The 27,643-nt window shown below is 52.1% G+C and overlaps 9 protein-coding genes across 9 annotated transcripts; 4 read left to right on the plus strand and 5 right to left on the minus strand.

Moving 5' to 3' along the window:
• Nucleotides 1–432: 432 nt before the first annotated feature.
• Nucleotides 433–6,280, plus strand: CTAM01_00801 (SNF2 family domain-containing protein; the record flags this gene model as incomplete). Its single annotated transcript, XM_060516848.1, has 5 exons — nucleotides 433–1,041; nucleotides 1,515–3,560; nucleotides 3,621–5,237; nucleotides 5,298–5,448; nucleotides 5,535–6,280. 5 exons carry the CDS (start codon nucleotides 433–435, stop codon nucleotides 6,278–6,280), a joined length of 5,169 nt encoding a protein of 1,722 aa, XP_060388310.1.
• A 760-nt stretch (nucleotides 6,281–7,040) lies between these two features.
• On the plus strand, nucleotides 7,041–8,626 carry CTAM01_00802 (uncharacterized protein; the record flags this gene model as incomplete). The annotated part of the gene is made up of 3 exons (XM_060516849.1): nucleotides 7,041–7,682; nucleotides 7,753–7,794; nucleotides 7,895–8,626. 3 exons carry the CDS (start codon nucleotides 7,041–7,043, stop codon nucleotides 8,624–8,626), a joined length of 1,416 nt encoding a protein of 471 aa, XP_060388311.1.
• Nucleotides 8,627–8,887: 261 nt separating this feature from the next.
• Nucleotides 8,888–10,527, minus strand: CTAM01_00803 (dihydroorotase; the record flags this gene model as incomplete). Its single annotated transcript, XM_060516850.1, has 10 exons — nucleotides 8,888–9,292; nucleotides 9,376–9,393; nucleotides 9,454–9,496; nucleotides 9,550–9,579; nucleotides 9,636–9,684; nucleotides 9,740–9,791; nucleotides 9,853–10,018; nucleotides 10,090–10,280; nucleotides 10,340–10,378; nucleotides 10,450–10,527. The coding sequence occupies 10 exons, from the start codon at nucleotides 10,525–10,527 to the stop codon at nucleotides 8,888–8,890; spliced, it is 1,071 nt and encodes a 356-aa protein (XP_060388312.1).
• A 1,323-nt stretch (nucleotides 10,528–11,850) lies between these two features.
• CTAM01_00804 (COP9 signalosome complex subunit 3) lies at nucleotides 11,851–13,421 on the plus strand (the record flags this gene model as incomplete). The annotated part of the gene is made up of 3 exons (XM_060516851.1): nucleotides 11,851–12,000; nucleotides 12,056–12,265; nucleotides 12,324–13,421. 3 exons carry the CDS (start codon nucleotides 11,851–11,853, stop codon nucleotides 13,419–13,421), a joined length of 1,458 nt encoding a protein of 485 aa, XP_060388313.1.
• Nucleotides 13,422–13,948: 527 nt separating this feature from the next.
• On the minus strand, nucleotides 13,949–15,950 carry CTAM01_00805 (replication factor-a protein 1; the record flags this gene model as incomplete). The annotated part of the gene is made up of 4 exons (XM_060516852.1): nucleotides 13,949–14,045; nucleotides 14,098–15,534; nucleotides 15,597–15,851; nucleotides 15,913–15,950. The coding sequence occupies 4 exons, from the start codon at nucleotides 15,948–15,950 to the stop codon at nucleotides 13,949–13,951; spliced, it is 1,827 nt and encodes a 608-aa protein (XP_060388314.1).
• Nucleotides 15,951–16,499: 549 nt separating this feature from the next.
• CTAM01_00806 (dienelactone hydrolase) lies at nucleotides 16,500–17,712 on the plus strand (the record flags this gene model as incomplete). The annotated part of the gene is made up of 4 exons (XM_060516853.1): nucleotides 16,500–16,689; nucleotides 16,745–16,794; nucleotides 16,863–17,553; nucleotides 17,618–17,712. 4 exons carry the CDS (start codon nucleotides 16,500–16,502, stop codon nucleotides 17,710–17,712), a joined length of 1,026 nt encoding a protein of 341 aa, XP_060388315.1.
• A 176-nt stretch (nucleotides 17,713–17,888) lies between these two features.
• On the minus strand, nucleotides 17,889–19,608 carry CTAM01_00807 (uncharacterized protein; the record flags this gene model as incomplete). The annotated part of the gene is made up of 7 exons (XM_060516854.1): nucleotides 17,889–18,294; nucleotides 18,354–18,739; nucleotides 18,809–18,876; nucleotides 18,934–18,970; nucleotides 19,037–19,044; nucleotides 19,293–19,428; nucleotides 19,516–19,608. 7 exons carry the CDS (start codon nucleotides 19,606–19,608, stop codon nucleotides 17,889–17,891), a joined length of 1,134 nt encoding a protein of 377 aa, XP_060388316.1.
• Nucleotides 19,609–20,862: 1,254 nt separating this feature from the next.
• CTAM01_00808 (zinc-binding dehydrogenase) lies at nucleotides 20,863–22,031 on the minus strand (the record flags this gene model as incomplete). Its single annotated transcript, XM_060516855.1, has 3 exons — nucleotides 20,863–21,483; nucleotides 21,580–21,941; nucleotides 22,007–22,031. 3 exons carry the CDS (start codon nucleotides 22,029–22,031, stop codon nucleotides 20,863–20,865), a joined length of 1,008 nt encoding a protein of 335 aa, XP_060388317.1.
• Nucleotides 22,032–26,282: 4,251 nt separating this feature from the next.
• Nucleotides 26,283–26,438, minus strand: CTAM01_00809 (uncharacterized protein; the record flags this gene model as incomplete). Its single annotated transcript, XM_060516856.1, has 1 exon — nucleotides 26,283–26,438. One exon carries the CDS (start codon nucleotides 26,436–26,438, stop codon nucleotides 26,283–26,285), a length of 156 nt encoding a protein of 51 aa, XP_060388318.1.
• Between the last annotated feature and the right edge of the window lie 1,205 nt (nucleotides 26,439–27,643).

Consider the following 27,643-nt stretch of genomic DNA (forward strand, 5'->3'; position numbering starts at 1 on the left):
GGCGGTGAGAAGCACCCAAAGAATAGACCGGGGCTTCCATTGGCCATAGAGGGTGATCTGGTGGGCTTATCCCCGGAATCTCCACACTGAGAACAGGTACGTATCCCCTCTCAGCACGCCAATTCCCACTTTGGAACTAAGTTTAATGGATGCAGTGGTAGCAACGCGGTTTCGAGGTTCGTCGCGTCAACCGTCGAATAATCCCACCTCCAGGCCTTGACAAGCAGCTTCCACAACTTGCGCCACTCCCACCCCCGGCTGTCTGCTTTGAGCAGCAAAAGATGGAAATCGATTGAACTGGCAGCATTAATTTCTTTTTCTTGGTGTTTTCTTTTGTCTTCAGATTCATCAACGCTCCAGAACCAACCCTCGCCGACCTACCAACTCCCGACAGACCCTCATAAATGCGATCAAGTCGCAACTTGTCGCACCATGGACGACCTTCCAACCGGTGCTGACGACGATATCATAATGTCACTAGCGGGATCCCCGAGTGATGCCCTATTTGGACTGGACAATGCCGACTTTGATCCCTCCCACGAGACCGATCTTCGTGCCGATGAGAACGAGGCTGAGAGAAAGGTTGCGGACGAGGACGAGGTTATGCTTGACGACAGCTTGGCAGACGAAGATACGGAATTTGTGCCGGCAGATGGTGTCTCGATTCAATTAGAGAGTTACAACGCCGCTGCCGAGCCCGCAACTGAGGAGATCGCAAAAACACCGCCCAGAACCGACCTCGGCGTGGATGAACACATTCCTTCCATTGAGGCTGATGATACACACGAAAACGAGACGGCAATCACGAGCGAACGGGTCGATGGCTTTGCAAGTATCAAGCCAGAAGATGGCATAGAGGAGGCGGTATCGAAATTGCGCCCGTGGAACTTCGAGATAATCCTACCGCGCATATCACCGGAGGAACGCGCCCAGTACCTCTCAATAAAGAGCGACGTTGTGGATGAAGTTATTGAAGAGGTACCTGGTGTCGAAGGCGAATTGTGGTACAGAGTGGAGTTCACAGACGGACGACAAGATACCGTAAGTTCCTCTATTTGCAAATATGGCAGCGCTTTTTCTCCCCCCCCCCCCCCCATCTTAGACTCCCACCTTCGAATGCTCCTTGCCCTTGCCTCCTTCTCTCCTTCTTTCCTTGTTCCCTTCTCCTTCCTACCCCGGCTCATTTGAGGTTGCTCTTGCCTGCGAAGCAATCGTCAAATTCTCATATCTACCTTATAAATATCTCAACCCCTACCCAAGTCTTCTTTCCAAACCTCCTGCATACCTCACTCTTCACATACGACAACTCTCGCCCCGAGAGTCTCGTATTGCGGTCGGCATTAGCAAACGAGTAACCCCTTCCCGCCTCACAACTCCCGTCAGGTTCATATTGCTCTTTCCAATCTTCCCAAAAAATAGTACCTTCTCGACCGCCACTTATCCTCGAATAGACAATCTACAGCTAACTCAGCCTCTGCGTGTGCATTTCTGAGAACCTAGCTGACTCGCTGAAGATACCTTTCGACGAATTACTCGCGTATGAAAGAGGCCAATTAGCTCTTAAAACATATCAGGGCATCATGGCTCCAGACACCAGCCACTGGCAAGACGAGTGGGAGGATTCAATTGCAGAATCTGATGCCAATCTCGATACTATTGAGCTTGACGAAGATGAAGTTCCCCGTCAATCCAAACGTCTACGAATCTCGACACATCGCCGCACGCGCGAAGACTCCGATTCCGACGAGGACGTTCGTTCCCGCCGTTCCAAACGCCAGCGTACGTCTACAAGACCGAGCACGAGACACAACTCGAAAGTGATCTCAGACGATGGGGTCACGGACGAGGTTCCCGCGCGAGGTCGACAACTCAGAGAGCGGACTCAGAAACAGCTCAAATTGACAAGCATGGCCTTTGCCAGCATGCCCTTAAGTCGGGACAATGATTTGGACGAGTTGTCTCAGGACCACCCTCGCCAACAATCCGACGACGACGATGACTTTCAGATCATCACATCCGATCTCTTGCCAAAGCCCTCCTCGGCCAGGCGCAAGAAGTCACGCCGCCTTAGGGTCAAGACCAAAACCATCGAGCAACCCAGATCTCGTGGTTCCTCAATTGAGTTTGAGGATCGTCGCCGGTCTGGCAGATCCACGAGGAACAAGGGCAGCATGCTTGATCTTGCATTGATGGATGAGGAATCATTCTACGTTGAAGATACAGCACCCGCCAGCGTTCCCAAGGTCATGAACATCAAGGAAGTCTTCAAGCCAATTGACCATGACGCACCCTTCAATCAATATCACTCCGATATCTGCATCACGTGCAACACTGGTCCTGCCGCCAACAAAGGTCCCCTGATTGGCTGTCAAGGCTGCTCCGTATCTTTTCACAAAAGTTGTATCGGCTACAGATCTGCCAGAGAACATATTGTCACCAAGGTCGGCGTGGACGATTTTGTTCTACAGTGTAAGTTCTGTATTGGCATCTATGCCAAGAAGGACAGGAACAGCCCAAGACATAGCCGGTGTCAAGAATGCAAACGTTCCGGGCGGTCATGTGCGGCGTTTTCGCCCAAGAAAACCCCTAGACAAGAGGAGAAAATTCGTCTTGACAATGGTGGTGAAGACCCTGTCACGGCAGTGGCTCCATCATTGGTCAACAACGCCGAAAACCTCTTATTCCGCTGTATCATGTGCAAGCGTGGATGGCATTTTGAGCATTTGCCATCGTCACAAACGGATTCAGACGTGTCTGACATTCGCCAGCAGCGACTTGCTGAATACTCTGTCGACTGGAAGTGTGTCGACTGCGGCACGGTATCCGACAAGATACAGACCTTAGTTGCCTGGCGGCCCCTGGGTAAAGCCTCACTCGAAGAGGGGAAGACCTATAGCGATTTGAATGAGGATGAGAAAGAGTATCTCATCAAGTGGCAGGACAAGTCGTACTTCCATTGCAGCTGGATGCCTGGTGCATGGCTCTTTCACATTGCCGCGGGTGTGATGCGCAACTCCTTTGCGAAGAAGGATGCGGATCAGAACTTGGCCCTGAAATTTACCGAAGCCGAGGCAATCCCCCAAGATGCCCTCATGGCCGATGTCATCTTCGAGGCCAAGGTGAAAGGAGAAAAAGCAAGGACGCTGGAAGATGAGATGGAGCGTATTGAGAGCGTCGATAAGATCTTCGTGAAATTCCAAGGTCTTGGCTACGACGAAACGGTATGGGATTCGCCGCCAAAGTCAGATGCCGGCGAGGTTTACACAGCATTCAAAGCCGCATACTACGAATACCTCACTGGCAAGTACTTCACCAGCTCCACGAATGCCAAAATGAAAGAGCGCGTCAACAAGTGGAAGGACAAGGAATTTGTCAAGTTGGCCCAGCAGCCCCCTGGTCTGCGCCGCGGCAAGCTTATGGAATACCAAATTGAGGGCGTCAACTGGATGCTATGGAACTATCACAGCGAAAAGAACGCCATTCTTGCCGATGAGATGGGACTGGGCAAAACGGTACAGGTCGTCGGCTTGATCTCGACCCTGGTCCACGGCGACCCAAAGGTATGTTTGTGCTGCTCATGAGGAGGCTGCTGTATATTGTGCTGACACGGGCGTTCGTAGTGTTGGCCTTTCCTTGTTGTCGTTCCGAACTCAACCTGTCCAAATTGGCGTCGCGAAATCAAACAATGGGCTCCAGACCTCCGAGTAGTCACTTACCATGGTGGCAAGCAAGCGCAAGAGTTGGCGTACAAATACGAGCTCTTTCCGCGCGGCTCCCAAGAGATCAAGGCCCACGTTGTTGTCATGTCATATGACTCTGCGCAAGACGATCGCACGAAACATCTCTTCCGTTCAGTTCAATGGGCTGGCCTGGTAGTTGACGAGGGACAGCGATTAAAGAATGACAAGAGTCTCTTGTACACGGCTCTGCGTTCCATGCGGTTCCCCTTCCGACTCCTTCTCACGGGCACGCCGCTGCAGAATAACAAGCGGGAGCTTTTCAACTTGCTTCAATTCATCGACCCAACCCAGAATGCTGCGAAACTCGACGAAGAATTCCAGGAGCTCAATGCGCAGAACCTCCCTGAACTGCACGGTCGGATCAAACAATACTTTCTGCGGAGGACCAAAGCTCAGGTTCTCAAGTTCTTGCCTCCCATGGCTCAAATCATCGTTCCCGTCTCTATGTCGATCCTACAAGAGAAGCTCTGCAAGTCAATCATCGCCAAGAGTCCCGATCTGATCAAGGCAATCTTCGCAGACGACAAGGTCAACAAGAAAGACCGTGGCAGTCTGAACAATATTCTCATGCAGCTACGGAAATGTCTCTGTCATCCGTTCATGTACAGCGAAGCAGTCGAAGAGCGAACAGTTGACCAAGTCCAGCTACACGAGAATCTAGTGTCGGCGTCAGGGAAGCTGATGCTTCTCAACATCATGTTGCCGAAGCTGAAAGAAAGAGGACACAGGGTTCTCATCTTCAGCCAGTTCTTGAACCAATTGGACATCATTGAAGATTTCCTGAACGGTCTCGGCTTCCAATACCGACGACTTGACGGCAGTCTCAGCAGTCGGGAAAAGCAGAAATATATCGATGACTACAACGAACCTAACTCTCCAGTCTTTGCATTCCTTCTCTCCACAAGAGCTGGAGGCGTGGGTATCAATCTCGCAACTGCTGACACTGTCATCATCTTGGATCCTGATTTCAACCCCCATCAAGACATCCAGGCTATTTCGCGTGCTCATCGCATTGGTCAGAAGCATAAGGTGTTGTGCTTTCAACTCATGACCAAGAATTCAGCAGAGGAAAAGATCATGCAAATTGGCCGCAAGAAGATGGCTCTCGACCATGTTCTGATCGAAGCAATGGACGATGTGGGAGAGTCTGAAGACCTAGAGTCGATCTTGAAATTCGGTGCCTCAGCATTGTTCAGCGATGATCAGAGCGAAAAGGACATCGTCCGGTACGATGATGCTAGCGTTGACAAGCTCCTTGACCGGTCGACTATTGAGCAGACAAAGACTGGCGACGACGATTCCGCTGAGTCGCAATTCTCCTTCGCCCGTGTATGGGCCAATGACAAGGACGGATTCGAAGACCATCTTGCTGAAGAAAACGAGCCCACAGTCAATCCTAACGTATGGGAGGAGATCTTGGCAGAGCGAGAAGCAGAAGCCAAACGCGTGGCCGAGCTAAACAAGGAAGTTCTTGGTCGAGGTGGTCGACGCCGCCAGGTAAACAATCACTGTTCGATTTATCTACTTTTCCCAAGTGTGCTAACAGATTCATCTTAGGCAATCAGCTACAAGAATAACGGCGGTACCGGCGTGGTCACTGACCTCCCCATCAACAGCGACAGCTCCGATAATGACGGAGATTTTGTCGGTGGAGATGAGGAGGAGGATCCTGATACTGACATGGAAAATAGGGATGACAGTTCCAAAGGTAAAGCCAGACCTTCAGCTTCTCGTTCAACTAAGAAAATTACGCGTGACGTGAAAAGAAAGCAAATTGACACATCCACGCCACAGAAGAAGCGACAGCGCAAGATATCCAAAACCGACATCGTGCAATACAAAAGGTTCAAAACGGTAACTCCACGCAAACCAAGACAGACACCTCAAAAACGAACCCCCAACGCATCGCGACAGGCCAAGGCGCCCTCCACAAGTGGAAAATCAATCCGGACTGGCCTGGATCAGGTCCAAACCCCATCCACGGAGCAATCCAACGAAACGGACGACCCAATCACGTCTACCCCGTCTACCCACCTCCTCAGCCCAATCTTAACCCCATCTATCACCAGCCCGGAGCCGAGCTCTACCCACAACCCCCTCCCGCACCAGGAAGCCGTCCCGGTCGACCGATGAAGCCTGACATGGCCTGGCTTGACCACTTGACAGCAGCCCGAACGGTTACTGGCGGTGAGTTGCCTCCAACTCAGCAGGCTGCTCATGGGTTCTACCAGCAACAACAGTCTGCTCCTGTCATACGTCAAGCAGCGTCTGGCAACCCTATTGTGCCATCTGCGTCAGGCAAGGCACGTAGACCGTCGTTCGGTTTGTCCCAGATGCACCCTAATGCATCTTCTTGTGCGGATTGCGGCTTTCGGCATTATTCGACCAATTGCCCAGCCCCGACTTCAGAAGTCCAATTACGTCTGGCTCTCGATCACTTGAAGCGTTGGCCATCGACTTCCAGGAACCCTGCCGCAGAACGAAAACTAATAGAGAAGCTACACTTGGTAGCTACGACGAATGATCGTCGAAAGAAATGAACCTTCGATATTTGCTTCAGAAAGCTTATAGCATTACGGGTCTTCAGATAAGGTCACTCAAACGAAGACAGAAATACCCTTTTACTGGATTGGGTCGTCAGTATCGACTGACGTATCAACACTTACAATATTTGGCATGGATGGGACTTCAGATAGAAAAGTATACTAATCTGACGTTTCTCCAAGGCTGTGCCTCCGTAACGAACCTCATGGGATTTGCTCTGTTAGACTTGTTCAACCGTAGAAGGCAGCTGTTTGTCACGTGTTGAGGTACAAACCAGGACTGCAGCTAACCGGGCGATTGCAGCGGATCTTATTTCGGTCGAGCAAACGACGATAGCAACGGACATTTCCCGACTTTCTTAGGCTTTTGTTGTGACTTCTAAACCACTCGCGTCCAAGGCATCAGAATCCCATGTCTGAGCCTTTGGCGCCTTGGTCCGCAACTTTTGGCCGTCCTGCAAGCGGTAGACGACATCAAAGTCGTCTTTGATGGAGTTGAACGGAGCATCGCGACGCGTTGGAACTGAGCTTCTCGGTCGACGGCATCATAAGGTAAACAAGGTAGGAAGTGCTGGCCTCCTTCCCCGTTTGCAGGGTGGTCCGAATCCTCCATAATATCTCCCGTGCCCCAGTCTGGCCCGTTTTCGACTTTTTTTCCAAGCAACTCAACATAGACTCTGCTTCGGATTCTTCTTCTTATTCTTCTTCTCGTCCCCCATTCTTTCCTTCCTTCTCTACTTCTTTTCGCTCCTACAGTATGGAATCGAGCCTTGCCTATTCTACTTCCGAAAAATCATACTCGCCACAGGGCTCCCGAGGCTTTACTCGCAATACGACGCCTGAATCCGAGGCTTCATCGGAACTGAACGGTATTCCTAACGCGCAAATTAGCGACAGAAAGATGAAAAGCTCCCGAGTCGTCTTCTTCGATTCCCAAAACCAGCCTCAACCGTTTTATCCTCCCGAATACCCTCAGTCTGGGTCTGTGCAGACATCGATGAGACACGACCTCGCAAACGCTCCCCGCAGTGTCGATGCCCCGAACTGGCGTATGGGTATGGGCATATGTATGGGAGGCGGTCCAGGCCACAGGCACTACAACTCGTTCAGCTCGTCGGCCAGCGGCACCGAGTACATGATCATGGGATCACAAGTGCAAGATTGTCAGGCTTCAAGCATGGGAAGAAACACGAACATCGACACTTCGGGCTTCCACGGCTACTGTCTGGATCGTGGAAACGGCAACTATACCAGGTTGATTCCTGCCGACTCGCTTCCACCTTTAATCGGTATACCAGCCGTTCAGAATGGCGCTGAAGGTCTGCTTGTTCTCCCACAGCCTCGAGGCGTGGACCCTCAGAACTTGGCTAGCAGCCCTGTCCAGCCTGTTGCTTTCAGAGTATGTTTGCTTCCTTCTTTTCTTCTCCACCCCTTGTCAGGCACCAAAGTGTTGGCGCTGAACCTTTCAGTCACCTCCGTCTTCACCGGCACCGGTATCTGATGCCCTTCAGGTATGCTCACCTGTTTCTTCGAAGTCATTGTTCTTCATATTATTCTGCATACATGTTGATGGATTTCTTCGTTTACTGACACAAATTTGTGAATTTGTAGCGTAGAATCGACCAGATCATTGCCACCTCCCCCAATTCGCCAAAGAAGCCCAAGATCTACTGTGACAAGTGGGTTCACGAGGGCGTCTGCGCATTCACCCAGCAAGGTTGCAAGTACAAGCATGAGATGCCCCTCGATAAGGCGACACAGCACTCACTCGGTCTTTTCCATGGGTTTCCGGCATGGTGGAAGAAGCAGCAGACTGAAATTCGGCAACAGCAGCAGCAGCAACAGCAGCAGCCTCAGCAGCCTCAGCAGCTTCAGGGCAGCGGAACCGAGGTCTACTTTGACCTTCGTCAGCAATCTCAGAGTGGCTTGAGTTCGCCCATGATTGGTGACAGGGCTCTTGCTAGCTCGACGAGAGCGACGCCGTCGTGGCGGAGAGGCGAGGGTGGCAGGAACCAAGGACAGATGAGCGCAGGATCACTGGCGAGACCCGGTGCAGGACACAGAAACTCGCCTGGTAAGTCTTCCATTGTCATCTCTTCTACGGAGTTGAAGCTCATATCAACAACAGACTCGAGACCTACGTACCAGCAGAATATGGATTCGCCTACCTCATCTTGTGTCTGGGGCCCGATCGGTCCGCCTTCGAAGCAGACGCCCGACCCAAATCCGCATTCCTACCAGAATATGAGTGCCTTCGCCACTTCCAACAACTTCGCTCTGCTGAGCTCTCTTGATGCGAACACGGGTGAGATGGACGATGGCCGCAGATATGAGTCCTACTAGAGCTGACAGCTTGGTATCAACTTGTTGGATGGGATATGGCAAGGTTGGAATGATGAGACACGAGGCATGACAGAGTTGTGGGTATTGTCACGTTATCACTTTTATTTTGTTTCCTGGCTTGAAAAAATGTATGTATTATAGAAGACGCTGACCAACAATCGGGGAGTCGCGAGCGAATAACTGATCCGAAAACCGCCTTCTTTTGCGAAGTGTGACCCAAATTCATCATCCACAATGCTTTCATCTGACCATAGCAAACGTTTACAGCCAGGTCAGACTCCAAGTCTCCTTACCGGCGCGGAACGGCACAACCTGGATCCCCTTACCCTCAAACGTCTGCTGAACGACGGCGCCGCCATCGCGGGTGAGGCGGATCCGCTCCTTTCTGGTGTCCTCGGTGCCGTAGAACTTGCGGCCGTAGCCGCTGACGAAGCCCTCGAGGGCCTCCTGGGTGATGTCGGCGTCGGCGAGCTCGCCGCGGGCGACGGCCTCGTCGAGGGCGGCGAGGAGGTACTGGACGGCGTAGGGCTGGGTGAAGACGCCGGCGGCGGCCTTGGAGGGGCCCGTCTTTGCGGTGATGGGGTGCGGGGCGGAGTCGGTGCCGAGGAAGAACTTGCCGTTGCTGTTGACTACGGCGTTGAGGAGGGCTTTGCGGTCGGCGGGGAGCTGGTGGGCGTTTGTTAGCTTTTGCTTCTGTTCTTTGGAAGAAAGATGATGAGCGTTTTTGCTGGAAAACTTGCCTTGGCAACGGGCTTGCAGAAGTTGAGCTACAATCACAGATGTCAGTCTTTGGAAGGTCAGGGGTTGAAAGATTTCTCATCTCGTACCGCATCACCGACGACGTCGTCGATGGTAATGAAAAGGTGGTGGCTATTGACTTGGTCAGGACTGTGTTCTTCTTGAGGTAGGTTTGGGGTACATACCAAGTGATGGTGCCGGCGACGTTGGGGCCACTTGTAACTAGTCAACCACAAAAGAATTGCGACTGTTTGACGGCATCGTCACTTACCATGACTTGACGGCTGCAACAGCCTCAGCGGTTGTGCAGTGCTCGAGGACTGCAAAGTCAGTTGGCCAAGTTCTGCTTCGTTAGACAGAGATAGTTGTACTTACTGATTCTGAGCTTGGGGTACTTGGCGTGAAGCGCCTTCAGCGTGGGGAGGAACTGGGACATGAATGTCAGCAGATGGATGCGCATTTTGGCCATTATCTGTGGGGTTATTTACCTTAGACTCGGCGTTGAGCGTAGTGATGTCGCTCCCAGCGTGGGAAGGGCACTCTCCGTGGAGGCAGAGAAGCAGGTCAACCTCCTCCATGGCCTTGAAGACCTCGTGGAAGGCATCGTAGTCGACGACGCCATCGGCGCTGTTCGTGGTGACGCCGGCAGGGTAACTGGCAGCAGCACCTCGAGTCAATCACCAAGCACGTAGCTAATTTACTTTTCAAGGCGCCTCAAAACACACCTCTTGACTGCGGCGACACCGGCCTTCTTGGCCTCTCTGATGGTATCGGGCGTGACGTCCTGGTGAAGGTAGAGAGTCATGAGCAGGTCGACCTCGTCCTTGCCCAGGGCCGCCTTGATGCGCGATGAGTAGTCCAGAGCCCGCTTGACGCTCGTCACCAGGTTGTTTTGCAGGTTAGGCATGATCAGTGCCTTTGCAACTATGTTAGTAGACGGTTCCAGCTGACGACGGGAACTTACGGAGGGCGTACCTGGTTGACTCCTCCGGGGCGAACAGTCGGAGCGACGATCTGAAATCGTTTTAGCATTCATAATATGCCCTTCAGTGGTGGCGTGAGTTCCATGACTGCTGACCGCGTACCTGGAGCATGTCATCGTCACGCAAGTGGACATGGGCGTCAAAGGCCGCGGGCAACTCGACGGTACCAGGGAGAGGCATCTTGAATGGCGAGTGGACTGATGTATTGGGTGTCACGACTTCTATAAACTATCAGACAGAGTCACTCGATAATTTAAGGGCTTTGATTCATACCTTATGATCTCTGTTCGCAGAAATGGTTCAAGATTGGTTTTCCGCCGATGTCGCTGAGTAGTTGATTTCGGTCCTCAATCTCGTCTCGAAATGTTTTTTTTTTCGTTGGAGTTCATGGTGGGGGCGGGGTAAATGACTAGGTTCCCCAAAGGCTCGAAGCCATCTATTAATTGACCTCCTCATTTACCTTTACCTACCTTACTTACGTTGAATGAAACGCATAGCACCGGGCGCTGATTGCGATTGACACTCAGCCTGAGACGTTGGAACCCTTGAAGAGACTTCACGATAATATTCAATCCTACCATCTTACTACCATTTGCTCCAACGCAACCATGAGAATAAAGCACGGCCTCGGAACCGTTGAGTTCAATTTAACCATTTGAAAGGAGTATTTCCATCTAACGTTGAGGCTACATAGGATCATCTGCCTGATCTCTCTCTAATTTGTATCCTTACGCTTACTTCTTGCTGTCTCTATACCCTATGTTATCTTTTTTGTCGCCCTTGTTGCATTTGGCTGTATGCCATCTCTACGAGGAGGTAATTTGATCCTGTCGCTTCGGCCCTACTCGAGTCTCAGTCGTTTTACTTTCACCAGGCTTGAGTGACCTCCCTGTATGATGATGAATTTTAGTAAGGGGAAGAGTGGTAAGATCCAGAGTTGTATGAAGTCAGGTCATTTGAGGTCTCTTTCATTCTACGGTGATCTACTACCCAGGACCTTGTCGGTATGGAGGGGTATTCCTGCCCCACTAGCCAGCCAACCCAAGGTACGAGGTACCTTACGGAGTGCATTGCTACAGGCATGATTGGGACTTCACCTTGATTCACCGATGACCAGGCAAGCGCGAGATGTAATCGGTATCGAATCAGCCGAAGATTAAGCGAGGTGCACTTGCCTTCTGATGCCGTGCACGGACCAATATCCCCCACAATGGATCAATGGTATCCGTACAGCCTATGCTGGTACCTACTAGGTAGTCTTGAGCTTCATCATCACCAAGAAGCTTCTCAGGATCACGCTGGGTTGCGACTTGGCTTTGTGAACCTCTAACGACCTCTCCATACAAACCACCGTTTCCCATAATAACCCCTCGTCCGACTTGAGAAACTTCATTCCAACACAAGCTTCGCACCCGGGTTTCTGCAACTGTCGCCGCTGCTGTCACAACCAGTTGTTGGAGCTCGAGCTTTCTAGTTTGGCAAGGTGCCCGAATCGTCGGCAAGATGGAAGACACGCTTTTCTACTTCGAGCGCGAGAAGTACAAGACCGACGAAGTCTACGACAAGACCATTAGAAATCACATTCTGAAGATCACTCGTCTATTCAAGGACGATGCGCCGGCCATCATAGCCAAAGCGCCGCAATTGCTCGAGGTCTCTTGGTCCCCCCACCTTTGGCTGTATGTTGCTGCTAACCACCATGCCACAGATCGTCCACCCCACCGACCACTCTATTTCCCACCTCGCGATCCTGAACACTCTGAAGCATCTGGATGAAAGCTCTCTACCCCTTCCGATCGATACCTTCCGAGAACACATCGCCCGGTTCCTGTTGTCGTTCGACGCCCGGCAGATGCGCTATGTTGGTGATGTCTTCTACGACCTGTTGAAGGATGTCGTGGAATGCAAGTTCTTTCAGGTAAGAAACATTCCAAGTTTGATTCACTATCCTGACTAATCGCATGTTCTCTTGGCAGGCGCGTCAATCTGTAGAGATCGTTGTTGCCGCATTGAGGCTACTCGATCCCGAATCAGCCGTACTCACGAGCCTCCACCTCGCTGTGGTGAGGCTAGCTTACGAGACGACGAACTACGACGAAGTGCTGCCGATACTCGAGAAACCATGGGTGTTCCTTCCTGGAATGAAGGACCAGCCTCGTCCAACATACCCTTGCGATTTGACAGCTTCACCTTCCGCCTATATCAGCCCCGCCACACAACTTACCGAATACTTGACTCGCGAGGGTGTCATGGAGCACGAGTACCTCAGTGCCCAAATCTTCACGAAGGAGCTCAAATGGGCGCAGGCTCACAAAGCCTACCAACGAATCATCACTTGGCCGTCAAGGGAAACCTCTGTGAGCAAGTTGATGACTGACTCCCACAAGCGGTGGCTTCTCACAGGTCTCTTGGCTCTCGGCCACACGCCGGTTTTACCCGGACAAATCAGCTCAAGCGCTCAGAAGGCGTTTGCATCTCTGTCAAAACAATATGCAGATCTCGCGAGCCTATTTTCCACCACCAATGTTGAACAGTTCAAGGGCGCAGCCGAGAAAGGCATTGATACGTGGGCAGCTGATGGAACCACCGAGCTGATCAAGGCGGTTGTGACGGCGTACCAGAAATGGCAGATTCTTGGTCTCGCCGACGTGTATCACAAGATCAGCGTATCGGAGATCCGCCAACAGACACTCAGTGCCGAGACAGCTCGAAACCTCGAGACTGACAAGGAGGTGGAGCAACTCCTGCAGGATATGGTCACCATCGGAATGCTTCAGGGCTCATTGGAGGTCAGCCCTGATGGCGTCAAGTGCCTCATCTTCCTCCCGCGTGACACGGAAATCGAATACAGCGAGTACCAGAAGAAGATCACAGACGACGCGCGCATCAAGGCGTTGAACAAGTTTGCCGAGGTTAGCGATGTTCGTCTTGCCGCGTCAAAGGACTACGCCAAGCACATCATTCGTGAGCAGAAGCGCCAAGACAAGGACAGCTCTCAGTCGCACAACACCGAGTTCGGCTTCGACGCATCCATCGAGGACGAAGATCTCATGACGGGTATTCAACATCCTTAGTACCTTTACCGGGTGGGCCATCCTTCGAAGATGATCTTTCGATGTCACTGCAGTTCGCGCCTTTTTTGACGAAGTAACGAAGGCACGAAGTGAGGGAAGGAGGGTAGTGAGATGATTTCTTGCATGAGAAGAAGAGCGAAACGTAGTGCTGCATGAGATTTGACCTCGGCATACTGGGGGCATCAGGCTGGCGTTACGAGATCAGGTTCACAAGGGATATTGCTTTGATTGCCAAAAGAGGCATTTGCGACACCATCAGCAGAAATGCAAGAGCCCGAGTTCTTGGGACTGACTATGGTAGATTAGGTAGAGAAAGAAGAAACCGCAAAATAGTATTCTCTTCCGGCATTAGCACGTTTGCCCGAGCGTATTGTTCCGTTGACTCTCATGTGTTCGCGGTCCTTTGCCTCATAGCTCATCAAATTTTTGATCGCCCCTTCTAACTACCTAAGGGTTCTTCACGCAGATGCGTGAGCTACCTTTCCATCATTAAAGTACACATACAACGGCCTCCCTTCCAAGCATTTTTACGAGCTGATACCAAATTGCTTAATGAGATCCGCAAGCTTAGCTCCCTCGGCCTTGTAGTCGATCTGCCCTGCGCTCAAGACCTGGTAGCGTACCCTGAAAAAGGTTAGTGTTTGAAAAATCAGCTGCGGTCAAGGAATCATCATACCTCTGAGCTTCGCCGAAGGTGTCCATCTTCGCACGACATCGGAAGTTTAACTTGGTGCAATTCGCTTGCTCGAATGCCTGTGCCATCTTCGTTTCATCCTCCTCGCGTAAAGCCATAAGATCGTCTGCCGACATGCCCATGATGACACGACCGACATCATCGAAGCAGCTGAGCCACAGCTGGTTGGTGTGATCGCACACGTTGATGGACATGATGTACCGATATTCGGGCTTCGGGTGGGCAACATCGCACTTCTCGCAACGCCAGGTACCATCACCCATGTCAGTTACCTTCTTGTTGCAGCCCTCGTTGCTACATGCGGGATAAGCAAAGTTCTCCTGCTTGATGTAGACAATGGTAGCCTTGAGGTTGAAGTAGTCTTGGTTCTCCATGCCCAAGTTCTCCTCCTTCACCTGGAGAATGGACTTGTCCTGGTCCTTGCGGCCAGTGGCATTGCCCATGCTGGCCATGTTGTTGTGGCTGCTGAAGGTATCATTGCGACCAGATGAGTCATACCAGCCCTTCAGACGGTGAGCATCAGGAATATCCGGGTCAATGGACATCGTGCCAGAAGAAAGCAGGCTGAGACTGCGACCACCAAAGTCAGACACCTTAGTACCCTTGAAAGCCACGACAGACTCAGGCTTGGCGTCAAAGTTAGTAGCGCTCTTGCCCCAGATGGTGACGCGAACTGAGTAATTCGTGTCGTCGACCAACGTGAGCTCACGCTTCTCGTAAGGCTTGCCAGTCGACTTGGAGACGATTTGGGACACCTCAGCGACCTCCTTCAAAACGCCAATAACGTCAACGGTCGCATCCTTCTCGACTTCCTGAAGCTCTTGAATATTGCAGAAGTTGAACCGCACCTGCGGCACACTACTCTGATCCTCTGCCTTCTCGATCTGGGTATCGCGCTCGAAGGTGAGCTCGTAGTCGTTCGGCAGGTTTGTGAATTGCTTCTTGGCAAGTTGGACTTTGCAAGGGTTGGAGATGTAGTAGACACCTCCCTCCTGAAGCAGATCGTAGTACTGGTCACATTGGTCGTTGAAGCCGGTTGCCTTGATCTCGCCACTCTCGTCAAGCAGGTTGACACTGAACAGCTTGCCCTCGCCACTAGGCTTGTGCCATGTCCGGATGTCTGACTTTTGCGTGACGCGAGCCTTGATGGTCCACTTATGAGCGTAGGGAGAGAGGGCTTCGATAGGGTAGATGTTATTGCTTCCATGCTGGCCGGTGGCACCTCCAGCAGAGCGCGTGGGTATCGATTGAGGCTTTGGTGTGGGCTTGGTCTCCTCTTGCTTGACACCGTAGAAGTTCTGTCCGCCGATGGTCGTGTTTGCTGCTGCAGGAGGCTTCGCTTCAAAGGCTTGAGGCTCGCCGAGCTTGTCTGGTGTGCCGAACTGCTCGACAACCTCGAGGCCGAGGATAATCAGAATGCTTTCAGAGGTTAGGTCAATCCTCTCGAGAAATTCAACAAAGAGAGGCAAAGAAACACGTACTTCTTCCCCTTCACGGAGTTCGCTTGGTACTGAGTAATCCGCACGATGCAGTTTCTGACCAGCTTGTTGTCGTGGACAACATGGTTGACCTGCGTAGCCAACATGCACTGAACATAGTTGCTCACATCGCTGAGAACAATCCGGTATCTCTCCGCGTTACCTCCTGCTTGTGCGGCCAAAGGCTTGATCTGCAGGCACTGAAGAACCGGGACTGGGAATTTCGTGTTGGCACCTTCGGGGTCGTTGAAGATGGCGCTGCACCCGCTCAGTCAGTACGGAAAGGGTGAGAAGGGCAGTAAATCATAGAATCACTCACTCCAAGGCTCCCTTCGTGATCTTCGATTCGACATCCATCTTGAGGGTTGGCGAAGATGAAGTATCGTGTGCAAGTTTGTTGGTTGAGAATGGTGAGGATTTGGAGGTTGAGGCAAGTTCTTCGCGAAATGGAGGAGGAAAGCGCGTCGACGCGTTTAATGGCTTTTGGCGGGGTTCTTGCCTTCCGTTAGGTAAGCTGGTAATTAACGAGTCCTGCTATTTCTCACATGCCCCGTGGTGGCCAGTTGCCTGTCATGCCTGCCCGTGTCGTCTGGATTCAGCGTGGGGAAAGATGGTAGCCCGGTACGTACCTAACTTTAGGTGGCAGCGACTTCACGCGGGGCAGCTACAAGCATCAAGCTGAGACGTCATCCCTGGTGGTGTTACGAGCTATGTACACGTACCTCTCAGTCCAGACTTGATCCAAACGTTGCGCCAAGGGATACAGACTTCTACTTTGACAGTGCATCCTGCATTTCTGTGAGCCTACATTAACATATCGCAACATCTTGTACTACTTTCGACCTCAGAGCCGTTTGCCTCGTACTGCAGTGCTCCGCACCGATACTCATAACCCCGCTCAACAAGATGACCCAGATCGAGCCTGATATTGCGACGAAAGCTCCCGAGAGCGACGCCGCTGAGACTATCACTGTCACCGAGCCCGTCACCGAAAGCACCTCTGCTGCCGACACTCCGGCTCAATCCACCAGCCCTACGACGACTACGGGAGGCGCTGGAGAGCACAGCGAACACTGCGTGTCCGACAGACCAACTCGTGAGCTCCCTCGCTGAGCCTCTGCTGTCATTTGCGCAAGACTGACTCGAAACAGCGTCCGGCCAATCCTCGACGGGAGAGATAATCAAGATCAACGGTGTCGAAGTGAGTAGATTACCTGTCATACAACTACGGGCACATCGTGACCACGGCCAGCGACTAACCCATGCAAGGTCTACATCTCGAAACCCGCCGACTACCCTCATGCGCCAGCCAGGCTTCTTCTCCTCCTGACGGGAGGCACTGGTCTCAAGTCCACAAATAACCAGCTTCAAGCCGATAAGTTTGCTAGTGAGGGCTACGTAGTGGTCATGCCCGATCTCTTCAACGGTGATGCCGCGCCCAATTCGTCGACCATCGAAAGCAGCGAGGACACCGGATCGTTCCTGGACACTTTCAAGATGAAGATCGTCGAGACGGCCAAGAGTTTCCAAATTGATATGTGGCTGGCGCGACACACAGAGGAGAAGGTTCTGCCGATTCTCTACAAGGTCATTGAAGGCTCGAAGGAGAAGTTCGCCGATGCGGTGAAGAACGGCGACGGCATCTACGCTGTCGGCTACTGCATTGGAGGACGCTATATCCTTCACTTGGGCTCAGACAAGAAGGTCGCGACAGGAGGTCAAGAACTTGCCGATGCCGAGGCCGGCGAAGTGAAGACTGGTCCTTTCATCAAGGTCGGCGCGATAGCACACGGTGCTTCTGTCACCCCTGATGACTTCACGGGCGTCAAAGTCCCCATATCTCTCGTCTGCGTCGAGAATGATCCTCTGTTCCCTGAGGAGGTCAGAACACATGGCGAGGACGTCATGTCAAAGGCAAACCTCGAACACGAAGTTCAGGTGTACCCCGGCGTGCCGCATGGTAAGGCCCAAAAGTCTGCCCTTACCTAATAAGGCGTTAATCGAATGCTAACCTTCACGACTAGGTTTCGCTGTTGTTGGCGAATATCAGGACACAGCTATCAAGGACGCTCAGACTACCGCTTACGACCAAATGCTGAAGTGGATCAAGGAACATTGAGAATAGGGAAAACGGTCCTCGTATGCTTTTTATGGCCTTGGCTTCTGTGATGGTCGCTCATCTCGCGGCTTTTGATGATATCAGTGCTTTATAGGAACTTTTCTACGGCCCAAGGGGATATTTTTATATCAATGCTACAAGTTCCCCGACAAATTCCTCTCCAGGTGCCAATGACTTTACATCAAGTCTTTTCTTGCTGTCTCCGCATCGCTTGTAAAGCTCGAATTCCTCCTCCCGGAATTGATGGCAGTGGTAGAACTGTAACTGCACTTATCTGTTGGCGCTGATTTGGCGCCCGAAGAGTTCACTGCCACCCGCATCTCGAGCGAATGGTCTTGGAAGACTCGCTGCGACCCCGAATTCGTTCCATGCGTCCTGTTCGTGAGGTTTGCCGATGCATCCTTGATTTGCCGGCCAGTCTCACGCACAATCTGTCTTGCATTGGGCATGCAGGCAACCACTACGCCAGTGCAGATCTCAATGGCAGACCAGATCGTGGTCCCACGCGCATCAGCTGTCGCATTTGCGGATGTCGCGAATGAAATCAGGCTGCGAAGGCGGACAACACTAACTACCGTGAGGCTGATTTCTGGTCAGCGTCTTCAAGCTCAGTGACTGAAGAAATCCGGGAGCCCACTCACAAGATACCAACACTGAACATGGCAATGATTCCGAGCTTCTTCTTCATCTTGAGGTTCAACTTATAGAGCTGTGTCAACGGCAGAATGAGCATCCAGACATCGAGCGCGATGTTCATGCCGCCATGTGACAAGCCCATTTTGTTGAGGTCGAGGATGACTCCACGGGGTTCCTTGTCACGCCAGCCCTCCCAGATGAGCCATGTAGGCTGTCTCTGGACGAAGCTGAATACGATGAATATGAATCCGACGAAGAGGTCGTAGGCTAGCGTCCACCAGACTGCGATCCTGAATTTCTTGTCCGGAAAGATGCGGAGGAAGAACAGGAGAATAGATGCCTTTACGATGGAGAGGATGAAGACGTAGAGTGTTTGGACCATTAAGAGGTACTGCAAATGGTTAGCTGATGTTTGAAGAAACCCTCTGTAGTGGAGTCGGTCGATCTCGATAGTACTCACCCTGAGAAAGGTAGTAATCTGATAGTCGTGGAGAACCCAGATATCAAGCCCTAGACCTTGCGGTATCACTGCAGAGCTGTGTTAGCCATATTCTTCTCAGTGGCTTCTTTGGAGAGTTGACTTACTGTACTGAATCAAAACTATGAACGGGATCAAGGCGGCCTACCCCGACGCCTTAGCCAACGTCAAAAAGAAGATGTAGACCATTTGTGAAAAGGGTACACTCACAAATGCAACTACCATCAAAGTATCGTCAGCTCCCCAAGGAGAGTACCTCATGATTTTTACTGTAATTCGGCATGCGAAGAAGGCGGACGCAAGTATGAACATGCCAAGACTGGTCGCTCTCGACTCGTGGCGATAGTCTGACAGAGGGAATCCACATGCAGTTCTTGTGATATTGACAAAGGCTGTAAATGCAAGGCTCCGTTAAAAAATTCGGTATTCTTGTAATGAGGTGAGTAGAGAATAGCAATGCACTCACTCAGGGACTCGACCACGCTACATCCTTGTTGCACGCAACTCCCGACAAAGTTGTTGAAGCCTTCGTCGACACATAATTCCGCCTGCGACTGGTTCGCAAATGCAGGCTGGCTCATTGCCTGAAAAAGACACTTCGTCTAAACTCTGTCGTTAGCTTCCTCGACAATCGGACATTGTAAACCTTAATCCTCGACTAAGAAGACTGGGACGATGTGACCACTTACAGAACACTGTGGAGCATCAGCCAACGACTGCGCGCCAGCGAGCCTCAAGAGGCACGATGCTCCAACGGCGACGATGAATCGCAGAGTCAACATTGCGGGACTCGTCTGACAGCGAATGTGCACACACAAACACGAAAGCCGCAAAGAATGACCGAAAGGAGAGGGAGAAGCCGGTGGGAGCGGACGTAAGAAAGGGAGGGCCTCTAAGTCAAGTTATTACCTACCCTTTCTTGTTGTGCTTGATGACGGAATCGGTACCCAGGGGGCCTAGCCCAGCGCCCATCTCCAAGTTGCGATTTGCGAGGCGACTTCAGAGGCTCAGAGACGAGTACGCCAGAAACGGCGTTGGTATGGCTTTCCCCCTCTCCTTTGAACTATTGATCCTGTCTGATGTTCCCCCCTGCCTTGGGCGTACGTTAGCGGCGCAGAGCTTATCGCCATCGTCTGCCCCTAATCGTTTCACAGTTTCAGCCTGGGAAGAGAAAGGCGATACTGTAGGAATTCCAGAGCTTCTGACGAAGGGTACCAAACTCGTGAAAACCAGTCCATGCCAGCTTGATGAGGCTGTACTTCAAAGGAAGAGAGCAGCCTGCTCTTGCCACGTCTTGGAATGTCTTAGGAGATTGCGTTGCGCCCGCAACCAGCTAGGATTCCGCTAAAGATTGAGGGAAAAGAAACCATCGAACCAGAAAGCGTGAGAGCGTAACGGAGTACACTCCAGCCCGCCCGCGGATCCTCTTCCGGACTGCTGGTCAAAAGCCAAGTTCGCCGCGAGCAGTCAGCCTCCTTTGAACTCTAATCACCCCGTTCCCACCCCAGATCGCTCTCGCCCTATGCCAAGCTCTCCCAACTTTCCCCAAGAGCCCACAAGTGAGAACGGCTGGGTTCGGAGGCTTGCAATAGCCGGTAGATGATGAGCAGAAAAAAAGAGGACCTTCCTCCAATGAGCGGGGGATGCTCGTCACTGCCCATGGACGGGCACTTATCCGCGCCATGGTCAACTTGAATGCGATAAACCCAGTCAGCCACGGGTGGCGGAATCGGGTGAGGTCTTCTTTGTTCTGAAGTTACCCGAGATGACCGATATACAGGGCGTTTCGGGGCTTTGAGAGCCCCCGGTTCGCCGTGGCCTTCTCGGTCCGTAGACAATGGTCCAGGAGACTCCCGAAGAATAGAAATCAATAACACCAACACAATACGCAGATGGAAATGTCGAAATCACATAATGTGGAGCCGCAGAGTTATTTGAGCAGGCACTCCTCAGCCTGGCATTACCTATGCCGACCAGTTGTTATTAGAGCTTGAAAGTCTTGAACCAAGTTCGACCAGTGATCTGCAACGCCCCCTCTACGAAATGGTACAGATGATCTTTCCCGAGTTCTTGTTCGCCTCCAGGTGCGCATGAGCCTCTTGTATCTTCTCCCACGGAAGCACCGTATCAATTACGACCTTGAGCTTGCCCGTCTTAAAGTGCGGCACATACTCCTCCAACCGATCCCTCAACTTGCCCTGATACTCCACGTCCCTGCTCCGCAACGTGCTTCCCTCAAGCCTGATCCGCTTGTACAGCAGAGGCCCAATGTTGGCCCCCTCGATGTTGGGCCCGCCCAGCAGGCCGAGCAGGACGATGCGCGCGTCCCGCGCCGCGACGTCGAGGTTCTTTTGGAAGTAGCCGCCCCCGACAAAGTCGACAATCACGTCCACGCCCTTGCCGCCCGTCGCCTCCTTGATCTTCTCGGCCCAGTCGACCTCCCTGTAGTTGAAGGCCGCCGTGGCACCGACTTTGTTGACCACAAAGTCACACTTCTCGTCGGACCCGGCCGTCGCGTAGACGGCGGACGCACCCGCGTCCTTGGCCAGCTGGATGCCCGCGATGGAGACGCCAGAGGCGCCGGCGTGCCAGAGGACGGATTTGCCCTTTGAGAACTCGCCTACGAGGAACAGGGCTTGCGTGGCGGTGATCCAGGTCTAGTGTACACTCATGGTCAGCATTTCACGAATGCCGACATCGGTGGTGCAAACAGATGACGGGGAAACCATGCAGGCTTTTAGTTTTCTTCTTACCTCTGGAACACCAGCGGCCTGCTCCCAGGACAGGAAATCGGGCTTGTGCAGCAGCATCTTGCTATTGACGGCAATGTACTCGGCGTATGCGCCACCGTACGCGAGGCCAAAGACCTCATCTCCAGCCTTGAAATTGCCGTGGTCGCCCGAGCCAAAGGATTCAATAGTCCCGCTGAATTCGACTCCCAGGGTCTTGGGGGCCTGGGGCGGGAGCGGGTAATTGCCAAGACGTTGGATCTGGTCCATGCGGTTGATGCCAAAGGCCTTGATCTTGACCAGGGCCTCACCTTCGCCCGCCGTGGGCTTTGGCGTGTCGGCATTGATGAAGAGGTTCTCCTTGGGACCTTTGCCGTCCTTGATGTCTGTAGTTTTTTGTATTTGTAAGCCATTTGTCTGTCATGTACGATGAAAGGCATGTTCGACTCACCAACTGCTCTCATTGTTGAGGTCATTTTGATAAAGTTTTCTGATCTTGATTTCAACCTTGCCAATCTGCACTTGAGAAGTTAACTTGAAAAGAATGAAAGAGATTTGTCAGTAGCTCGAGAAGATGAAGTCTCACCGAGGTCCCCGTTCGGTTCCCCTCAATGACGTGCATCCGGGCCCACTGACTAATCCACTCGGGCGCCCCCGTGCCGCTCCGTAGCCGGCTCCAATATTCCGGTGCCGTGTCCGCATGGTTTCCAACCACAGCTCCGGGAAACGCTACTTGTAGTCTCCGTTCAATTTTCTTGGCCGTAAAGTTCATATACCTCATCTTACGCAGTCTGAAATATGCCTGAGTTGCAATGACTGAGACTACCATGTATGAGCGACAAGCTTACAGGCTTAGTTCAGTATCATCTTTGGTCAATTTCCCTACTGGAATGGGGGTTTCGATGAAGTGAACGCGTTAGTTACTGTATCCCGAAAGTCTCTCAAGAAACACAAGCTAGAACGGACCTGAATTATCCTGATTTACGCAATTCTGAGGTATTCTATCAGTGTTCCGCAGGATCTCAAGGGTAAGTCAGTCTGTTGCTGTTTCTCTTACCCTATTGACTTCCTCGACTTTCCACATTGATATTCCAAGACGTCCCAGCTCCAGAGACCTGAAATACTCAAGGCGCTTTTAGCGGCAGCGGCAGCTCGTCGAGATATGTATCCCACGTATCTAGGGTAGCCCCCAACTCCTCGGTCACGAAAGACTGCGGGAAGAGGAGAGGGATTGATATAAATCCCGTTCGTGGTTCTGACTATCAGTTATTCATGTTTCTCACTCGATAGTGTATCCCGTGGAGCCAAAATGACTATCGATCACGAGATTGAGGCGCCTTTATAATGGTGACATCAAATGACGGTGAGCCGGTAAAACGGTGGTGCATGGCCTCGTAAGATACCAGGCAAAATGGCGCCGGCAACTGACGAGTTTGCATAGTTCGAAGCAAACTCATCGAGGGCCGGGGAGCTCACAGGGCGGATCTAAACTAGACTAACCAGCACAAAGGCCAAGCGAGAACACCCTCCCTCGCCGCCTGCTCAATCCTTTCAATGTGTTTTGTTTTCAAATTCGTGCAAGACTCGTAAAGCTTCATGAAAGAAGAATACTCGGCAGCGGGACACCAACGTTCTCACTTCGCGTCAGGCGTCGCCGAGCATGCGAGCCAAACGAGAATATTTTTGTCTTCTAGCCTGGTCACCTGGAAGTAAGCTTCTAGCTAGCATAAGTTGAAGTACCCCAGATCAGGCTGTCAAGATTGAAGTGAGGTCAGTCAAGGATTCCCTAGGCACAGAGTGGTTCTCCAGATCTTGACATATAGTCTATCTACGGGCAGCCGATGAAGCTAGTAGTGAAATGCTGGCATGAACTAGGAACTGGCGTACCGCTTAATGGATGAGACTATAGAACTGGATACGCAAACTTTAGGCTTGAAAGACTCGAAAACGGATGGAATGAGGTGGGTTGATACGTGTTGCAATTGCCCGGCTGATGAAGTTTTACGAGCCACTTGTCTCTTGAGTACCTCCATATAACGATAAGCATAAAGAGAGGATGAAAGCTGCAGGCATGGAAACACGATGAAAGTGAGCCGAAGAGAGGGGTAAAGGATGAAGATCGGGCAATAGTCCCAATTGAGTTGAGCAAAGTGTGTGTTGTGTGGAAATTAATTGATGGTCAGGGTGCGCTGTAACACCCCGAATTGGCCTGGCCAGGTTGCTGCACAGGCCACCAGGCACACCACCGCAACCCGTGGGCCGCAGGCGGCCGGGAACATGTAGCCCCCGCTAAGCCTTCTAGGCCGTTGGAGGCGAGTGTGCCCGTCTGGACCAGAACGATTCAGCTCGCTAAACTGCATTGATACGAATACAAACGCCAGATGCCTCGAGTTCGAACGAGGGGTCAGTCGTGAAGCCGCTGAGTCGGGCGAGTTAGGTGGTGACATCTCGGAATGAGCCAGATGAGCTCCCTGTAAGTGATCAAAGTGTTGGGTGAGTTCAAATCCACAGCTGCGGCGGAGACATCTATCAATGATAGGACGGATGCCATTGTATGGGATCTTGGAGTTGTTTTCTGCTTGTTTTTCTCCCTAACCGGAAGGTAGAATATACGAAAAGGAGAGTGAGGCTTTGGAAAGACATTCGCTGTGTCACTCGTTCGTGGCGGTATCGCGTCTGATACATTTTGGCGCTATTCGCGTCAAATGTGTCGATTCTGCCTGGACAGTGATATATCCGCATCGGTCCTTCGTACAGATAAATATAACCTGTTGACGTCGTTCGGGTTCCGTGGAGAAGTTGGCCGCAGATTCCACCTCACAACATGGCAGGATCTCGATGCGGTGACAGGCAATGGTCAACGTCGATTTTATCTGAGCGATTAAGATAGCCTGTCTCCGCTGTACGCAACGACTTGGACTCAAACGGCGGGCAACGGTTCTCTAGAACTTAGAAGAAAACCTGCCACAACGGAGGCCGGAGAGTGCTAGGGCCCCGGAGACCCTTAGGGTGTGAGTGTGACCTCTTGAATGTGTCCCCTGCACCCCGCGAGAATCTGACATGTACAGGAAACCTGTAGGAACCCTGTCTTGCCCTGGCACATCTTTCAAAACCCAGTCGTGCCAGTATAGCTGAGCAGCATCGCAGGTAACTGTTATGACACTGACCTCGATTGACCTAGACGGGAGACCTGAAGTTTATTTGTGCTTCAGGGCAGATCTGAGGGGTCACCTTCTAATGTTTCGAGATGTTGGTCGTCGTCCAGTGTTTATGTCTGAGAGCGTGACCCTCAGACGAACTGTGGCTAAAAATGGAGCCTTCATCCGATGGGCGATCCGTCCGGTGTTCTCAACGGCGGCGGGTAGGTGGCTCTTGGATGTTTCTGTAAAAACATTCCTTCGACTTGTTTCCTCGGTCAGATGGGAAGGATGTTAGTACGGTGCATCACTGACAAGTAGCAACTGACTAGAACGGGCAGGAAGCTGCATGCCATACTTGCCTCGAGGTAGGTAGGTACTGTGTAAGGTAAGAGACGCACCATGGCAGCAAAGGAAATTGGCGTACAGGAAAAAAAAGGAATGCGCTTCTAGATCCCGACGGCTCGTCATTGCCAGACTTGGCATTCAATTCGACCCCCTGACCGTGAGTCGGCTGCGGCATATTTTCCCGGTTCGTAACCTACTGCCCAGATTGCCCAGATGAAGTCGAAGTTGGAACCCGTAGGGCCCGAACGCCTTGCACGATTCTCCAGAAAAAGGAAGGTACGGAGTGTCCGTACTTCAGAATTGAAGTTGAGGTCTGCAATAGCGGCCGTCTGCTCTTGCCCAAACGATCAGGCTACTTTTGGGTCTCCCACTAGCTAAGCCAATCACATCTCTTAAATACCTAAGTCCTCTGAGATTTCCTTATTGCTGCTTTAAGTCCGATTCCGTTCTCCATTGTCCCGGACTCCAAGCCCCCAACATCTCCAGTTTGATCTCCCCTCTCCTCTCTTCTACCACCTATCATAGCCCTTGCAAACCCATGACAACGGCAGCTGTTTATGGAACGGGGTACGGGAACGATAGCGAATTCACGGATACGTCTCCTTCTCCCTCGTACACTGCGGGGCATGCGGCACAGCTGGCAACCACGACGTCGAAGCCAGCCATAACTTCCCGTCTACGAGAACACCTCCGTCCAATGCAAACAATTGTCTCATCGAAGGTTTCACGCCGTGCGAACGGACAAAGCTCGTGGCTTGCTGCCCGCCTGAGAACAGCCAACTGGCTTGCGAATTCAACGTTGGACAGGCTCTCGTTAGCTTGAGCATGTTCTTCTATCGGAAAAGACGCAAGCCACAGCTTTCGATACAGCCCCGTCAGCAGCCCCGAAAGACGTTCTACGAAAGAAGATTCGCTGCTGAACTCTCATAGTAGTCTCGACTACTTATTTTTGTCACTGTGGGATCAGGCCGTCAGCTGGGAGTCTGGAACAGTAAACCTGTCGCCGCCGTCTCCACATCCGAGGGCGGGCATTGTCAACTTGGGCGTTGCATGGTACCTGCATTAGCGCGAGGTTTTGTTCCTGAATCCTGACTTGATTCGCACACTGCTTGACACTGGTCCGTCAGCCGTCAGCACCGGCTGCCGCGGCCACAGGTGAGTTGGCAAACACGTCTGAATGCGTGTCGCATTCACTCAGCTAAGGCGGAGATATCGGCAGGGGCCTGACAGAACGTCTTACAGTCAAATGAAAGATACGACTGTCACTGGCAATGCTGGCCGACGGATGGCGGCCTGGAATTTCGGATCACGGCTGCGCATCAAGCAAAGGCTTCCCCGCCTTTGAGCAAGCATCTCTGCCGAGAAACGGCTGGCCAGTGCTATTGGATCTGCCAGCATGACAGGAAAGAGCGATGCGTACGTGTACGGATCTTTCGTGTGTCTACGGAGTATCGCCAGCTCGCTGCCCAGATGCTGGTCAACGGTTGGCCGACCCGCTGAAAATGCTCAAGCTTACCTTGAGTCCTTGACTCTGTTTCCTGAGGTGGGCTCGAGTCATCTCATCTCGCTCGTCCGAACTCCTTGCAGATTCGGAGCGATCAGGAGGGCCGCGACCAGAGTCGAGGACTGATTCCCACGCAAGGAGTTTTCAAAGGGTGCTTCCGAGCGACAGTGTGAAGCAAAACACAGACGATCAACGAACGATCTGATGAAGCAAAGCAAGCGCTTGCTGGTCAGTCACCTCGTGGCTCTATTCGTACTCTATCTTGCTACACCCAATAATACCCGGATCTAAGTGGTCATCTGGGTCCGAGTGGGTCAAAAGGTAAATGAATCCCACACCTCAATTCCCGCGCTCCAAGGTCGGTCCCCTTTGTGTGCATATTCTTCCCATCCTCTTTCACACCCCCATTTGATTTCATCCCATTTTGGAGGGTACGTACTCCGAGAATCAACTTCTAGCCCAGTCTTTTCGACTTCTCTTTTGCTTTTCCCGTCTTCTCTGCGCAACCACACCACCAAACTTGTCAATCCTATTTTCCCGCCCCCCTCTCGGCCAAAGGGGAGTAGCCGCTTCGTCTGCCTGGCCAATTCTGGACTGCCAAAGCCACCAGCAACAAACGTAGGAAGCGCAAAAAAAAAAAACACGCACAAGCACATACACCATACCTGGTCTACCCCCTTTCCCGTCCGTCCACACAAGTCATCCACAATGGTCTTTTTTTCGTGTTTACTCCCCTCGTTACCAAGAACCCGTTCGTCTAGCCCACTTCTGATTCGCCCCAAGTGAAATAAGCTGGTCAGTGAATAGCGAAAGAGAACAGAAACCAGCCCCCCTTGTTCAGCCATGGATCGTGTCCCTCTTAGCAGGGGTCTGGAGGAAAGGCGGCGTGTGCTCTCTTTCGCCCTCCCAGTCCAGCTCCTCTTCTCATCTCCAGGCCTGGGAGATGCGTTGCTCCACCCTTCATGACCGGGCGAAGGTACCGTCGTCCCTGACCCATCCCATTACCTTACCGCAAGGTAGGGCCCCAAGGTAGTGTAGCACAGGCACTAAGGTAGAGAGCCCAGTCAGTGTCCACCGCCCCCAGTTCCCATGTCGTGTT

This window comes from Colletotrichum tamarilloi (assembly GCF_030869305.1).
Source record: "Colletotrichum tamarilloi strain Tom-12 chromosome Unknown Scaffold_2.1, whole genome shotgun sequence".
In the NCBI taxonomy this organism is placed as follows: domain Eukaryota; kingdom Fungi; phylum Ascomycota; class Sordariomycetes; order Glomerellales; family Glomerellaceae; genus Colletotrichum; species Colletotrichum tamarilloi.